Source organism: Suncus etruscus, chromosome 1, assembly GCF_024139225.1.
Source record: "Suncus etruscus isolate mSunEtr1 chromosome 1, mSunEtr1.pri.cur, whole genome shotgun sequence".
NCBI classification, from domain to species: Eukaryota; Metazoa; Chordata; class Mammalia; order Eulipotyphla; family Soricidae; genus Suncus; species Suncus etruscus.
The window spans coordinates 153411352-153426988 of record NC_064848.1 but is presented as its reverse complement, the minus strand read 5'-3'; the positions used below and the strand labels follow the sequence as shown (position 1 = coordinate 153426988).

General features: G+C 43.9%; 1 protein-coding gene across 1 annotated transcript in view; it reads right to left on the bottom strand.

Annotated features, from left to right (window-relative positions):
• Positions 1–15053, bottom strand: part of PELP1 (proline, glutamate and leucine rich protein 1) — a 35348-nt gene extending 20295 nt beyond the window's left edge. The window contains exons 1-5 of the mRNA XM_049774300.1: positions 14777–15053; positions 5699–5763; positions 5007–5112; positions 3287–3436; positions 2976–3047 (exon numbers count right to left, since the gene is read on the bottom strand). Coding sequence (XP_049630257.1) covers positions 2976–3047; positions 3287–3436; positions 5007–5112; positions 5699–5763; positions 14777–15025 — 642 coding nt within the window. The 5' untranslated portion in view covers positions 15026–15053. The remainder of the gene's footprint in view (positions 1–2975; positions 3048–3286; positions 3437–5006; positions 5113–5698; positions 5764–14776) is intronic.
• Between the last annotated feature and the right edge of the window lie 584 nt (positions 15054–15637).

Below are 15637 nucleotides of genomic sequence, written 5' to 3'. Positions count from 1 at the left end.
CCAGGACCTAAGGTGGTCGGTTCGAATCTCAGCGTCCCATAAGGTCCCCCGTGCCTACCAGGAGCTATTTCTGAGCATAGCCAGGAGTAAACCCTGAGTACCGTCGGATGTGGCTCAAAAAAACAAAAACAAACAAAAAAAAGGGCAAACTTCCCAAAGCAGTCTACAGATTTAATGCAATTCCTATAAGGTTAGCCAAAAAAGTTTTTCAAAGAAATTGATCAAAGATACCTGAAATTCACATGGAACAATAAGCCTCCTTGAACAGCTAAAGCAATCCCTGGGATAAAGATGGGAGACATCACTTTCCCCAACTTCAAATTATACTACAAAGCAGTAGTAATTAAAGCAGCATAGTACTGGAATAAAGACAGACCTTTAGATCAATAAATAGGCTTTACTATCCTGAGACTGATCCTCAGGTATATAAATGATTAGTCTTTTGATAAAGGGGGCAGTAAATATAAAGTGGAAGGAGGAAAGTCTCTTCAAATTGTACTGGGAAAACTGGTCAACTCCATGCAAAATATAAACACAGACTACTCTTTAACGCACAAAAGTCAAATCAAAATGAATTAAAAACTTTTATAACAGGACCAGAGCAATAGCACAGCGGGTAAGGTGTTTACTTGCATGCCGTCGACCCAGGTTCAATCCCCAACATCCCATATGATTCCCTGAGCCTGCCGGGATTTATTTCTCAGTGCAGAGCCAGAAGTAACCCGAGCACCGCCAGGTGTGGACCTCCCCAAAAAACTTTGATATCAGACCTGAAACCATAGTTACATCAAAGAAAATGTTGACAGAACTCTCCATAAAATTCAAACTAAATGTCTCTTCAAAGATAAAACACCACTGAACAAAGATAAACAGAACTATGTTAAACTAAGGAACAGTGACCAGGATTCAAAGACTGCCCACAGAATAGGCGGAAATTATGCACTCAATACCCATCTGATAACGGATTAAGACACTAGTAGAGCTAAACAAGAAAAAATATTCTAACTCTATCCAAAACTAGGAAGAAGAAATGACAACTTTTCCTCTAAGAAATATAGCTGGCCAAAAGGCACATGAAAAAATGCTCCACATCATTAATCACCAGGAAAACGCAATCAAAACAGCAAGATAACATCTCATACTATAGAGACAGGCACACATCAAAAAAGAACAAGAGCGGGGCCGGCGCCGTGGTGCTAGAGATAAGGTGTGTCTGCCTTGCCAGCGCTAGCCTAGGACAGACCTCGGTTCGATCCCCCAGCGTCCCATATGGTCCCCCAAGCCAGGAGCAACTTCTGAGCGTATAGCCAGGATTAACCCTAGTGTCACCAGGTGAGGCCCAAAAACCAAAAAACCCAAAAAAAAAAAAAAAAAAAAAGAACAAGAGCAAGTAGAATTGGTACAGATGCTAAAAGGAAAGGACTCTCATTCACTGTTGGTGGGAACGTAGACTGGTCTGGCCTTTTTGAAATACATTATGGACATTCCTCAAAAAAACAAGAAAATTCCCCCAGAAAATTATGAGAATATACCCTAGGGACACAAAACACAATACAGAAAAGTCCTCTGTACACCTATGTTCATTGCAGCACTATTCACAATGTTTTCAGAATCTGAAAATAATTCAAGTGCCCAAAAATAGGTGAATGGATAAAGAAACATTGGTACATCTAAAAAAAAAAGAATACTATACAGCTATAGGAAAAATGAAACCATGAAATCTGTTTACACGTGGATGAATAGAAACAGTATTATGCTGAGCAAAATGAATCAGAGGGAAAGGGATAGACATTGAATGATCATACTCATTGTGGGATATAAAAATATAAGATAGCGGACTTGCCAGGTACAGAGACACTGTGAAGCCTGGACCGCCTCTAGAGGTGTAGCCAGCATGAATAGTCTCGGAGATGAGGATAGTCCCTAACAGAAGAGGCTGGCAATAAGGAGTGGCTTTGAGCAATACTGAGGACGAAGTGGATGTGCTTTTTACATGGGACTTCTAACCAAAAAAGAAAATTCATCAGAGAATGTCAGTGGAGAAAGTGGGGCATCTAATCAAAATGAATTTGAAATGGAAGCGGAGTCAAATTCTACTTATAAACAATGGAGGACAATGGGGCTGGAGCAGTGGCACAAGTGGTAGGGCGTCTGCCTTGCAAGAAATGTTGGGAAAGTGGTTAAAGAACATCACCCTACTATAGAGCCAAGAGCTGCCTCCAAGTCACGGCAAGATCTCCAAAAACGATATTAATTGGCTATAACATGGCATTACTATAGCCATGTAGATAACTTTTAAAAAAACTAACAGGTGGGGGCCAGAGCGGTGGCGCAAGAGGTAAGGCATCTGCCTTGTAAGTGCTAGCCTAGGACGGACTGTGGTTCCATCCCCCAGCGTCCCATATGGTCCCCCCAAGTCAAGAACGATTTCTGAGCACATAGCCAGAAGTAACCCCTGAGCATCAACGGGTGCTGCCCCAAAACAAAACCAGAAAAAAAAAAAAACTAACAGGTGGACCGGAGAAATAGTACAGTGATAGGGCATTTGCCTTGCGAATGGCAGACCCAGGATGGACATGAGTTCGATTTCCGACATTCCATATGCTCCTCCAGTTCGCCAGGAGCAATTTCTGAGTGCAGAGCCAAGAGAACCCCTGAACACCACCAGGTGTGGCCCAAAAATAAAAAATAAATAAATAAATCAAAAATAACAGGTAGCAGGAGACTGTACTAGGTTAAAGCACATAGCCAGCCCAGGCTCTCTCTAACTGGCACCACAAATGATCCCCCAACTCTGCCAGGAGTAATCCCTGAAAATCACAACCAAAGTAAGCTCTGAGTAGAGCTGTGTATGGCCCCAAAATAATTTTTTTTTAAGTACCCAAAGATAGGTGTTTGGAAATCTCAGCAATGAATCTGACTGAGCATACCATTAAAGTGTGTTCATACTAGTAGGTAGTGTCCCCAATACTTACTTTGAGAGAACCACAAGCCCGAGGAAAATAGGTCATACAGGCCTTCATGCCCTCTAGTGCTGAAAGCTCACACTGGAAAAGAACAAAAGCCAAAAAGAGGTAAGAGTTTACTTCCCCTAGCATCTATGTCTACCCAATCATCTTCCATATGCCTTCTCCATATACTTTTTCTTGGTCCCTCATTCCTCCCACTCTTTCAATCCTATTCCCTACTTACTCCCCATTTCATGCTTTAATCCAACTGGTGTGAGTTTAGGCAGTTATTGCAGAGAATCAACAAAGAATTACAGAGGATTGGGAAGGGATCTCACCTCTGGTCTGAGGCCCAGCAGGGAGGTGAGAAGTCCAGGGAGATGGTTCATGGAGATGTCTCGGAACAGTGTAGGAAGCTGGGCAGCATATCGTAGCAGGTCCCTCAAGACAGCCACAGCCAACTCCATCGTGGGGGGTGGGTCCTGGGACTAGAGAACAATAACACCCCATGTGTACAACTTCACCTTCATGGACTTTTCGAGAACACTAAGTTAATATTACCACGAAATCTACTAGTAGATTCAAAATATTCAAATTCAAATATTCAAAATGTAAATCTCCAAAGCTAAATATTTGTCTTCAGAAAGGAGACACAATCTACATTTTGGTATTATAGAATATCTTAATTCCTAGGAATTGAGTTGTGGGGGGAGACAACAGCCAAAGCCACACCTAAAACTTGACTACCTGGGAGATTTCAAGAGCTTCCTAATTTCTTCCATCCTATAATTTTCTTCCTAAAAATAAAGAGCAATCCTCAATTGGGAGTGGAGAGGCCACAAAACCTTTTGTAACTACCAAAAAAATTACTCATATCACCAAGTTTGCTACTAATAGCTCAAACACACCCTGAAACTCCAGGAGAAAAAAAATAAAACTCCAGGCTTCCTAGAAAACTAGTATGATTTTTTTTTTGTTATTTTTTTTGGTCACACTCAGCAGTGATGCTTAGGGCTTACTCCTGGCTCTGCACTCAGGATGCCATATGTGTTAAAGAACCCACTATACTATTGCTCTGGTCCTAAAATTACTTTTTTAAAGAAAACTTCAGGGGCTGGAGATAAAGAAAATACTTGTAAAGAACAAAGTGAAGGGTGAAAGAGATGGTTCAATGAATTGAGAACAGGTTTTGCATGCAGGAGGCCTGAGTCCAATCTCTAGTACCACACATTTCTCTGAATAATGATGGACGTGCTCAAAATCAAACCAAAAAATGTTTTTCATAAAAAGTCAAAGTTGCCTTAATAGTAAGAGAAAAAAAAAAAGACAAACATCAAAACAGCTACAAGGAAGTGAAACTACCAGTAATTAGTACAGGACAAATTAAAAAAAAAAAAGAGGTTTTGGGATATGGGGATAGCTCAGTGGCAAAATTCCTGCCTTGCAGGTATGGGAGCTGACCTCCCTGCTAAGTGTGAACAGGTAAGCACTGCCTTTGTGATTCCTGAGATAAGGGAAAATGTACTATCTGTGGTGCATACCAGCCAAGTATGTGTGAGCACAATTATAAAGTGTACAATGGGGCCAGAGCAATAGTACAGTGATAGAACATTTGCCTTGCACAAAGCCAACCCAGGTTTGATTCCTGGTAAACCATATGGTCTTCCCATCACCACCAGGAGTGATTCCTGAGCACAGAACCAAGAGTAACCCCTCCAAAACAAGTCTGCAACTCCCAGCAAACACTATAACCAAAGTGTGCTAGCAACACAGCCACGTCTGTGACACCAGTAAGAATGGAAAACAAACGTTATCATACCCAGGGACACCACAACCAAATGTGTGTTGCTCTTGGTAATGCAACTACCACCACCAGAAGTACAGAAAATAGTAAACAATTTTAAAAGATGTTTGTATTTTATACTACCAAACCACCCAAGTTAGGAAATTTCTCTTTATTCTGTGCTCAGAATTAAGTGCCCAGTTGACAGAACATACTGTATCCAGAATGGAAACTAGAGCAGGATGAGGAAGGGAGGATACTGAATGAATCCTTACCTGTAAGACCTGCTGAATGCTCCGAAGCCAAGAGACACAATGCTGTTGGAACATCTCTGTGGAGCTCTCCCCCACCAGCAGGGACAGTAAACATAGGCCCTCAAATCTTGAAGAAAAACAATGATGATAAGTGAATGCTAACTATACTTCAAAGAAAGCTGCCAACCATTCTTTCATTGTCCCTGAACTAGAACAAGTCCACACCTCCAGGTTCACTGTCTCTACTCATGAAATACTTGGAGTGAGGTGCAAGAAGCAAGAAAAGAAGGGTACAGGGATAATCCCAGGTGACAGAAAATCTGGGTGCTGAAATAGGTGGAGTTAATTTAAGTGTAACTATGCAAAGAATGAAACTCTCTGCAACAGAGAAATTGCTGGACTCCACAGGTAGTGACAAAGGATGGGCAAATGTTTTTTTTTTTGTTTTTTTGTTTTTTTTTGTTTTTTTTTGTTTTTGTTTTTGGGCCACACCCAGTAACGCTCAGGGGTTACTCCTGGCTATGTGCTCAGAAGTTGCTCCTGGCTTGGGGGACCATATGGGACACCGGGGGATCGAACCGCGGTCCGTCCAAGACTAGCGCAGGCAAGGCAGGCACCTTACCTTTAGCGCCACCGCCCGGCCCCAGGATGGGCAAATGTATAGCCGACGTCCTACACAAGCTGCCCACTAAATAAAAGGGACCAAGACTTACCGAGTCTTGATAGAACCAAGACGTGCATTACTGAGACCCACCAATGCGCCAACAGCTGAAAGATTCTGAGGAAAGAAAATTAAGTGAGTTAGGGCTAGGATGTTAGTGGTGGAACTTCTCCCTGCCTTTCCCTGCTCAAGGAAGCCTTTTCTAGAGCGACAATTCTTTTGAAGCTAAGTGTCCTTCAGTGCCTATTTTTCAATTGGTGACGAAGGAGTTCTGAAGGCTTTCCTACAGTAGCCCCTGCATGATCCCTTCTCCCATTTCTTCACCCACTCTTGGCACTATACAGAGAAGGACCCAAATCATCCCAACTATCAGGCATAAAGGTTGAAGTGTTTCACCTGTTTTCCCAAATATTTCCTAACCAGAGACACCCTAAGTGCCTGCTGAATAAATACTGGACTCAGCTGCTACCCTTCTTTCTTAATCAGCAAAAAAACCCTCATTCTCTGGCTCTCCTATTCCTAGCAACTTTAGAGATATTTGAAAGGCCAAATCATGGGGCTGAAGAGATAGCATGGAAGTAAGGTGTTTGTCTTGCAATCAGAAGGTCAGTGGTTTGAATCCCGGCATCCCATATGGTCCCCTGAGCCTGCCAGGAGCAATTTCTGAGCACAGAGCCAGAAGTAACCTCTGAGCGCTGCTTGGTGTGACCCCAAAAACAAAAACAAAAAAAAAGGCCAAATCAGAATTAGTCAAACAGAACCACCACCTTCCAGACCTGTCCCTCTCTCATTCCAGGAGCACTCTTCCCACAGTAATCACTCCATCCTTGAAGGACCAGGGTTCTTTCACAACCCCTAAGTCACACTAACCAAACTCCTCATCCATTCACTAACACATCAGTATTGAGTCAGGTGAAGGCAAACAGTGCTGAGTAAAATAAAATGTTCAGAGAATGAAGAGAGTGCACAGGGATTAAGGCACTTCCCTTCACATGGCAGACCCAGGGGTTTGGTCTGCAGTACTGAGTATCAGTCACCTGAAATGATACCTGAGCACAGCTGGAGGTGGCCCTAAATCCAACCCATACCCACACAAACCAAAAAGGGGTACTAAATGTTTATTCATTTATTCAGTAAATACTTAACATTTATTTTACATTGAGACTTTTTCAAGAACGAAAGAACTTATATTTTAACTAGAAGAAACAAAAAATAAATAATACTGAGACAAGTGGTTAAATCAGAATAAAGCATAGTAAAAAAGAGTGCCAAGAACAGGAAAATAAAATTGTATCTACTGTTTGGGGGACATAAAAGTCCTCCCAATAGGGCCAGAACAATGTCACAGCAGGTAGGGTATTTGCTTTGTATGTGGCCGACCCAGGTTTGATTCCCAGCATCTCATATGGTCCCCCAAGCCTGCCAGGAGTGATTTCTGAGCGCCACTGGGTGTGGTCCCAAAACAAAAGGCATTTGAGCAAAGACCTAAACAAAAGGAGATGATTTATCATTTACATGAAATGGTTAAAACTGGCAAATCTAGAGGCTAGAGATAGTACAGGACTAAAGATACTTGGCATTACATTTTACCAACCCTAGTTTAAATCCTCAGCACAAGATATAGGTCCTCATCACTTGCAGTGGTCACTCTTGAGAAGAGCCAGAATAGTCCCTGAGCACTACAGCAAATGGACACACACGCACACATGAGAAAAAAGCATATTAATGGTTGTTATGACTGAAAGATAGCGAAGAGTGGGGGGAGAGAAGCGACAACTGTTGGGTAACAAGGTTTCCTTTTAGAGTAATAGAAATGTTGTAAAACTATTCATGATAATGGAACTACTTGGAAATGCAATAAAAAAAACCACTGACTTATACATCTAAATCGTTAACTATCCAGTATGTCAGTAACATTAATGCAGGGTTTTGTTGTTGTTGTTGTTGTTTTCGGTTTGGTTTGGTTCTTTTTGATTTTAGACCAGGCTCAGCAGTGTCAAGGAGTTAATCCTGGCAGGCAGAGGACCATATGGGATGCTGGGGATAGAACCCGGGTGTGACTCACAATAGCCCTACCCAATGTGCTATCGCTCCACGACCACACTAACAGTTTTCAGAGATACTATTAACAACAACAACAAAAAGCATTACAGGGGCCTGACTGATAGAGAGCACAGAGGGTAGGGTGTCTGCTTCGCACAGGGTAAACCTGGGTTTAATCTTTGGCATCCCATTATCTTGACATCCCAGAGCCTGCCAGGAGTGATTTCTATGTGCAGAGCGGAGTAATCCCTAAAGCACCACCAGATGCGGCCTAAAATGCAAAACAAAAAATAGTGGGGGGATTACAGGTATACAAAGAGATATGAGGAAAAATGCTTCCTTGCTTGCAAATAACCAGGTTCTAATCCTGGACTCCACAGCATCACTAGGGATTACACCTGAGGGCAAGTGTGATCCCAAAACAGATATAAAATGAGCTGAGAGTAGAGAGGAAAAAAGCAAGGGCTGAAAGATGAGAAAGCATACTTCCAATCTAAGAACAGCAGAGAGGAGTATCCATCAGCAGAGAAGAGTAAAAAGAGCAGGAGCAGTAACAAAAGATGAACATTCTGGTCTTAGAACTGTATGCACCTGCTGACTTTTACTTGGAGTAAGATAAAAGCTAAGGAGGAGAGGAAAATCAGGTATAAGATTGATACTGACTTACAATTTATTTTTAAAAACACATGGGGGGAGGCAGGAGAGATAGTACAGTGTAGAGCACTCACCTTGCACACTGCCAATTGGGTTTGATCCCTGACATCCAATATGGATACCTTAAACACCACCAGGAAATAGTCCCTGAGTGACCAGGGAGTAACCCATGAGCATCACTGGGTGTAGCCCAAAAACCAAAGAGATAGTACAGTGGTTAAAGTGTCCACCTTACATCAGGCAACCAGTTCAAATTCTTGACATCATATATACATACTTGAGTACCTCCTGGGGTGCTCAAAGAGCCATCTAAGCAAATGAACCATCTGGGCCATCAGCAAAGAGCCATCTGAGCAACATCAGGTGTGGCCTCACACAGTGAGGCTCAAGAGGTTACTCCTGGCTGTGCACTCAGAAATTGCTCCTGTCTTGGGGGACTATATGAGACACTGGGGATCAAACCGAGGTCCGTCTTGGGTCAGCCACATGCAAAGCAAACACCATCACTGCACTCTCTCTCCAGTCCCCCAATTTTTCTTCTTTTGTTTTGTCTATAATGTGTAATTGGACAGAAGGTATAGTGCACAAGCAGAGGTTCACTGGTTGGACAAGATCATTCGTAATTATGAAAAGAAGGCAGGGTATATAGGAACACACAACTAAACTGGTAGAAAAGGTAGTGGGAATCTATAGAAATTCCCATTCAGGGGCCAGAGAGATAGCATTTGCCTTGCATGCAGGACAGTGGTTTCAATCCCAGTAACCCACTGACTTATACATCCTAAATCCCTAAATTCCCCGAGCCTGCCTCCTGGGAGCGATTTCTGAGCATAGAGCCAAGAGTAACCCTGAGCGCTGCCAGGTGTGACCCAAAAAAAAAAAGAAATTCCCATTCAAATCTTTTTATTTTCTTCATGAAATGGGAAAGAAGGTAACCTCCAAGAGTGAAAACAGAAAAAAGTAATCAAAGTTGGTCAAGGAAAGAAGCATGTGACCAGATTTCTAGGCAACTCAGAAGAATATAGTGCCAGAGATTGAACAAGGAAACGTTCTGCATGCTGAGCAGGCATTTTGGTCAGTTATCTCTACTGATCAAGGAAGTGTTTTTTTGGGTTTTTTTGTTTTGGGGGGCCACACCTGGCAATGCCCAGGGGTTACTCCTGGCTACGCACTCAGAAATCGCTCATAGCTTGGAGACCATATGAGACTCCGGGGATCGAACTTAGGTCCATCCTGGGGCAGCCACTTGGAAGGCAAACGCCCTACCACTGCAATATCGCTCCTGCCAAGGAAGTGATTTTTAATAGAACTAAACCAAATAAGAGTACAAGAGACATGACAGAGAATTTCTTCCTAAGAATGATAAATGCTAGGAAAGAAACAATGAGAGAATGACAGGAACGTTCCAGCTCTAAACTACTTTATTTTTAGATGACATGATCAGGAAGACTCCATTAACAATGCCATGTAAGGGCCCGGAGAGATAGCACAGTGGCATTTATCTTGCAAGCAGGCGATCCAGAACCAAAGGTGGTTGGTTCGAATCCCGGTGTCCCATATGGTCCCCCGTGCCTGCCAGGAGCTATTTCTGAGCAGACAGCCAGGAGTCACCCCTGAGCACCGTCGGGTGTGGCCCAAAAACAAAAAACAAACAAACAAACAAACAAAAAAGCAATGCCATGTAAATTGGGATCTAAAGTTTTGCTTTCTTTTGTTTCAAGGCTACTCCCAGAGTGCTTTGGTGAACCATATGTTGCTAGGAGGGAAATCTGGGCTCCCATAAGCAAATCATGCGTTTCAGCCCTTTGCACAGTGTCCCTGACTGGTAAATTAATTTAACAAAGAAGCTCTCTTTCTGTTAAGTTCCCCACTCAGAGAGGAAAGTAGGATCAATGATTTCAGCAACTCTGAGATAGAAAATCTGAGGAAATTTCATGTAAATAGGTCAAGAAGTAAACAAGGGCCACACTATATACAGCCTATACTAGGGGAAGTTCCTATTATTCAGTTTTAAGAAAAATGGATTTAATTATTTTCATGATTTTAAGTAGGAAATAAGAATTATATTCTTGTTTTTAAAAGATCACTAGCTAAAGAATGAAGTAACACAGAGCACTGGAAATACAACAAAGTACGGTCCTTTGAAGCACATGCAGGGCCTGAGAGAGAGTTCGAGTAGGGCACTTGCCTTGCACTCAGCCAACTCAGGTTCAATCACTGGCACAGATATGGTCCCCTAAGACTGCTAGGAGTGATTTCTGAACTCAGAGCCAGGAGTAAGCCTGAGCACTACTGAGTATGGTCCAAAATTAAAAACAAAACCAAAAAAAAAAAAAAAAACAAAACAAAAAAACAAAAAACCACCACATGCAACTATGGGCCAGATAGATACTATGGGAATGTGGGTGCTTGCCTTGCACATTGTCAATGTCAGTCTGATCCTTAGCATTGCATCTCGTCCCCTAAGCAACATTAAGATTGATACCTCAGCATAGAACCAAGAATAAGCCCTGAGCACTGCCAAGTACGACACAAAACAACACACACACACACACACACACACACACACACACACACACACATTTAATTACTGGAAAAAATGAGATTTGCGATTTCTTTAAAGATGCTTTAGAGGGCCAGGAATAGTTTGATGATAAGGTTATGCTTGAGATCACACACAGAGTTGAATAAAAATCTTAGTAATATGTTTACTGTTAAGTTTAGGTGCAGAAAAAAAGGGAGGGAGAAAAAGGAAGGGAAGGAGGAAAGGAGAGAAGGGAGGAAGAACTGAAGGAAGGAAGGAAGGAAGGAAGGAAGGAAGGAAGGAAGGAAGGAAGGAAGGAAGGAAGGAAGGAAGGAAGGAAGGAAAAATTGAAAGGAGGGAGGAAAGAAGACAGGAAGGTAGGGAGGAATAAAACAGGGAGGAAGGAAGGAAGGAAGGAAGGAAGGAAGGAAGGAAGGAAGGAAGGAAGGAAGGAAGGAAGGAAGGAAGGAAGGAAGGAGGAAGGGAAGAAAGGAAGGAAGGAAGGAAGGAAGGAAGGAAGGAAGGAAGGAAGGAAGGAAGGAAGGAAGGAAGGAAGGAAGGAAGGGAGGGAGGGAGGAAGGAAGGAAGGAGGAAGGGAAGGAAGAAGGAAGGAAGGAAGGAAGGAAGGAAGGAAGGAAGGAAGGAAGGAAGGAAGGAAGGAAGGGAGGGAGGGAGGGAGGAAGGAAGGGAGAGAGGGAGGGAGGGAGGGAGGGAGGAAGGAAGGGAGAGAGGGAGGGAGGGAGGGAGGGAGGGAGGAAGGGAGGGAGGGAAGGGAGGGAAGGGAGGGAGAAAATAAGGACGGAGGAAGGAGGTAAAAAATTAAAAGGGCATAACAAAGTCATTGTCAGAGGAGCAGGAGAGGAAAAAAAAGTTTAAGCACTAGACACAACACAGTAGGGGTGGTTCAAAGTTGTATTTTCTGGCGGCTATAGAGGCAGGGTGAGGGGGGCACTGATGAAGGGATACCAAAACTCAATCATGAACAACTTTCTAAGTGTGTATCACACAGTGATTCAATTAAAGAATTTATTTTTTTATAAAAGAAATGGCATTTTCTCTACTTTTATATATACTATGAATTTTTCTCCAAGTTTTTTAAATTTTTAATTATGCACAAAAAATAGGACAAAGGTAGGGCCCGGAGAGATAGCACAGTGGCGTTTGCCTTGCAAGCAGCCGAACCAGGACCAAAGGTGGTTGGTTCGAATCCCGGTGTCCCATATGGTCCCCCGTGCCTGCCAGGAGCTATTTCTGAGCAGAACGCCAGGAGTAACCCCTGAGCACCAGCACCGCCGGGTGTGGCCCAAAAACCAAAAAAAATAAAAATAAAAAATAAAAAAAAATAAGACAAAGGTAAGGAATGCATACATACATAAAGTGTAAAAGTTTTAATATAAAGCAACTAATCATAGATTTGTTTATTTGGAAAAGTTTAAAGAATTAGGGCAAAAACAAAGGCAGCACACTTGAAGAATCCCAAGAATATAACAGTAAGGACAGGAGATAAAACAACCCAGATACTAAAGTGTTTTTTTTTTGATGATTAAGAAATAATCTTGAAAAAAAAAAAAAAGAAATAATCTTGGCCAGAGAGATAGCATGGAGGTAAGGTATTTGCCTTGCATGCAGAAGTACAGTGGTTCGAATCCTGGCATCCCATATGGTTCCCCAAGCCTGCCAGGAGTGATTTCTAAGTGTAGAGCCAGGAGTAACCCCTGAGCTCTGCTGGGTGTGACCCAAAAACCAAAATAATAATAATAAAAGAAATCATTTTTAGGGGCCAGAGTGACAGTACAATGGGGAAGGCGTTTACTTTGCACACTGCTGACCTGGAACAGACCCAGGTTCAATCCCCAGCATTCCTTCCATACGGTCCCACAAGCCTGCCAGAGTCAGGAGTAACCCCTGATAACTGCAGGGTGTGGCCCAAAAGCAGATAAACAGGAAACAAAAACAAAATAAAAAACAAGAAATAATCTTTTCAAAGTTCACTCCAGTTCCTATTCCAGAACAGAAAATTAATTTAAAAGTGCAAAATGGGATCGAAGTGTTAATACAGCGGGTAAGGAGTTTGCCTCCTGGAGGAGGCTACAAGTGAACCCTGAGTGAGGAGCCAAGGTAATCCCTGAGCACCAAGTGTGGCCCAAAATCAAAACAAAATAAAATAAAAAGATCACTTCTGAGAAAACTAAACTGGCAAAATAACTCTAGAATGAATCAACCAAGAAGCAACTTCTCTTAAGCTCCAGGTTTATTTATATTTATCATCACTTTTAATTAGACTAAAAATTCTCTTAACCAAAAAATATTTATCTACCAAGAAAGTATAGTACCTAAGATATAATATATTGTGATATATGCTGTAATAAAAACATGGGGAAAATGAAACAAAAGATAATTTCATGTAGTGAGGGCTCAATATAAAATACAAGCAGGAAAAATTGCAAGGCAGGCTATACCAGAAATTGTAGCACAAACAATATTAATGGAGAAGTTCGGCTTCCCACATTACCTTTAGTTTTACTCAAAACTTCACTAAACTTTAGACATTGAGGGGATAATGGAAGCTTCAAAGAGCTGGAAATTACACATTCACATAAAAAGTAAGAAACACAAAGGAACTACATAAATGAAAAAGGAGATTTACAAAGTAAAGAAAATAATCAGCTCTTGCTTCAGGAATTGGCATGAGATAGCAGAAGCACATCCCAAAGGATGATGGATAGAACATGGAAGAAATTCAGAGTAGGAGGAGGGTGGATAGATTCAGTGCTGTATGCCTTCTCGAAATCAGTGCCTTCTCTAGGCGAAATAATGAGCTCGGACTAGGATGGAGGCGATGAGAAAGACAGGAAAAGGAATGGAGAGGTTCCTAAAGGAAAAATTAGAACATGACAGGTTGCAAATACAGGACAGTGAAGATTAAAGTGCTTAAGAAACACCTAGATGTGTAGCCTGATGTGCTTAAGCAATGTTAGGCTCTACTCCAGGTATAATGCAAAGAACTCTTCTAAACTCGTCTAACAAAGCTCTAAATTAAACCTCATCACAGGGGCTCGGTTCCCCCTCAAGCCTGAGCGCCAGAGAAAATGTCTTCCTTGCAAGAGTCAGAGCAACAGTACAAGCGCGTAAGGCACTTGCCTTACACGCGGCCGACCTGGGTTCAATCGCCGACACCACCACCTACGTACGGTTGGTTCCCGGAGCCCGTCAGAAGTGATCCCAGAGCGCAGAGCCGAGAGAAAACCCTGAGGACCGCAGGGAGTGTGGCCCAAAAAGAAGCAAACAGAAAACGATGTATTTTCCCTTTCTGTCTACAACAGGTAGGTCCTTCACTAACTCAAGAGTTTGCAGCTGCACGCAGCACCGCCCGTTTTCTTTCACCACCCACCCACAATTCATCTTGGGAAAGGGGGGGGGGGTACCTTAAAACTCTGGTACTTGAGGGGAAAAAAAAAAAAAAAAAGCTTGGATTCTCCAGATTAGGTCAGACGCATCTTCTCTAGCTATCCGATTCTTTAAAAGGCTTCTCAACATTCGGTTCATCGCTATTGCTTCGGATACTGGAGTTCAATTAATACCCCCCACCAAAAGCCCTCTAATTTAGTCCAAACAACCCCCCAAATAGAAGCCGCCACTGGAAACAGGGAGGTCCCAAAAGTCACCACCTGTGAGTGATGAGATCTGGAATCTAATCTAGTGAGAAGGTTCCAAAAAACCAAACTCAAAATTCTAGCACGAGGCCCAGCCTCCTCCCTCCTGATCGCCTGGCGGATCAGAGCTGCAGGTCGTCGCCCCTCAACTACGTTCCCAGCCCCAGACACCCCTTCCCCCGCCACAGCCCTCCAGAGGCCCCCCGGGCGTCTCAAACGCCTTCCAACGGGCTCCGGCCTCCAGGCCCACGCTCACCTGCGCCCCGCCCACCGTGCCGTGGAGCCGCAGGAGGCACATGAGCCCCGGCAGGTGGGAGGCCGAGCGGGTCGGCGGAGGCGCCGGCGCCACGGCAGAACCCGCTCGGGGCTGCAGCAGCCCCGACACGCTCTCCAGCAGCAGCAGGCGCAGACGTGGACCCGAACCCACCGCCGAGAAGCCCCCGGCCCCGCCGGGAGCCCCAGGCGCGGAGCCCGCAGAGGGCCCACCGAGCACGGCGGCCGCCATCTCCGCCCGGCCTCGACCACCGACCGGCGTGGCGCGCAGATGACGCAAATGCTCTGCGCCCGACGCCTCCTGGAAAGGGGCGTGAGGGCGGGGCGGCGACCCTGCGCATGCGCGATGGGCGGCTCCATGGCGTCTAGTTCCGGGGGTGTGTGGGTAAGTGGGCGGAGCTGGAGCGGTCCAGAAGCGCTTAGCGGGGGAGCACGTGGTCGGGACAAAAGGCGCCTTTTCCGAAAGCGTCAGTTCCACGGCGTTCCTCCCGCATTCGATGAGAGGGAAGGCATTGCCCCCGCTTTCTTTGAAATTAGTCACGTTTGACTCCATTGACAGCTACGAACTCCTGTGTGGCCTTGGACGTGGGCCTTGGCCCAAAGCAAGCTATTCAAGCAAGAGGGATACCACTAAGTTCAAAACGTGGCCTTGATATTATTAGTATGTGCATAGTTTTTGCAAAAGCGGGACCTGACTACTGGTTGAAGCTTCCCGGTACAATGAAGTGGGTGCCCCCTGTTGGGGTCCAGAGATCGGAAGACGAGACCACACAAATTGGAGTAAAGTTTAAGCTTTATTCCGCCTGCCAACAGCTCCTAATTGACCGGCAGGGTTCTCTCCCAT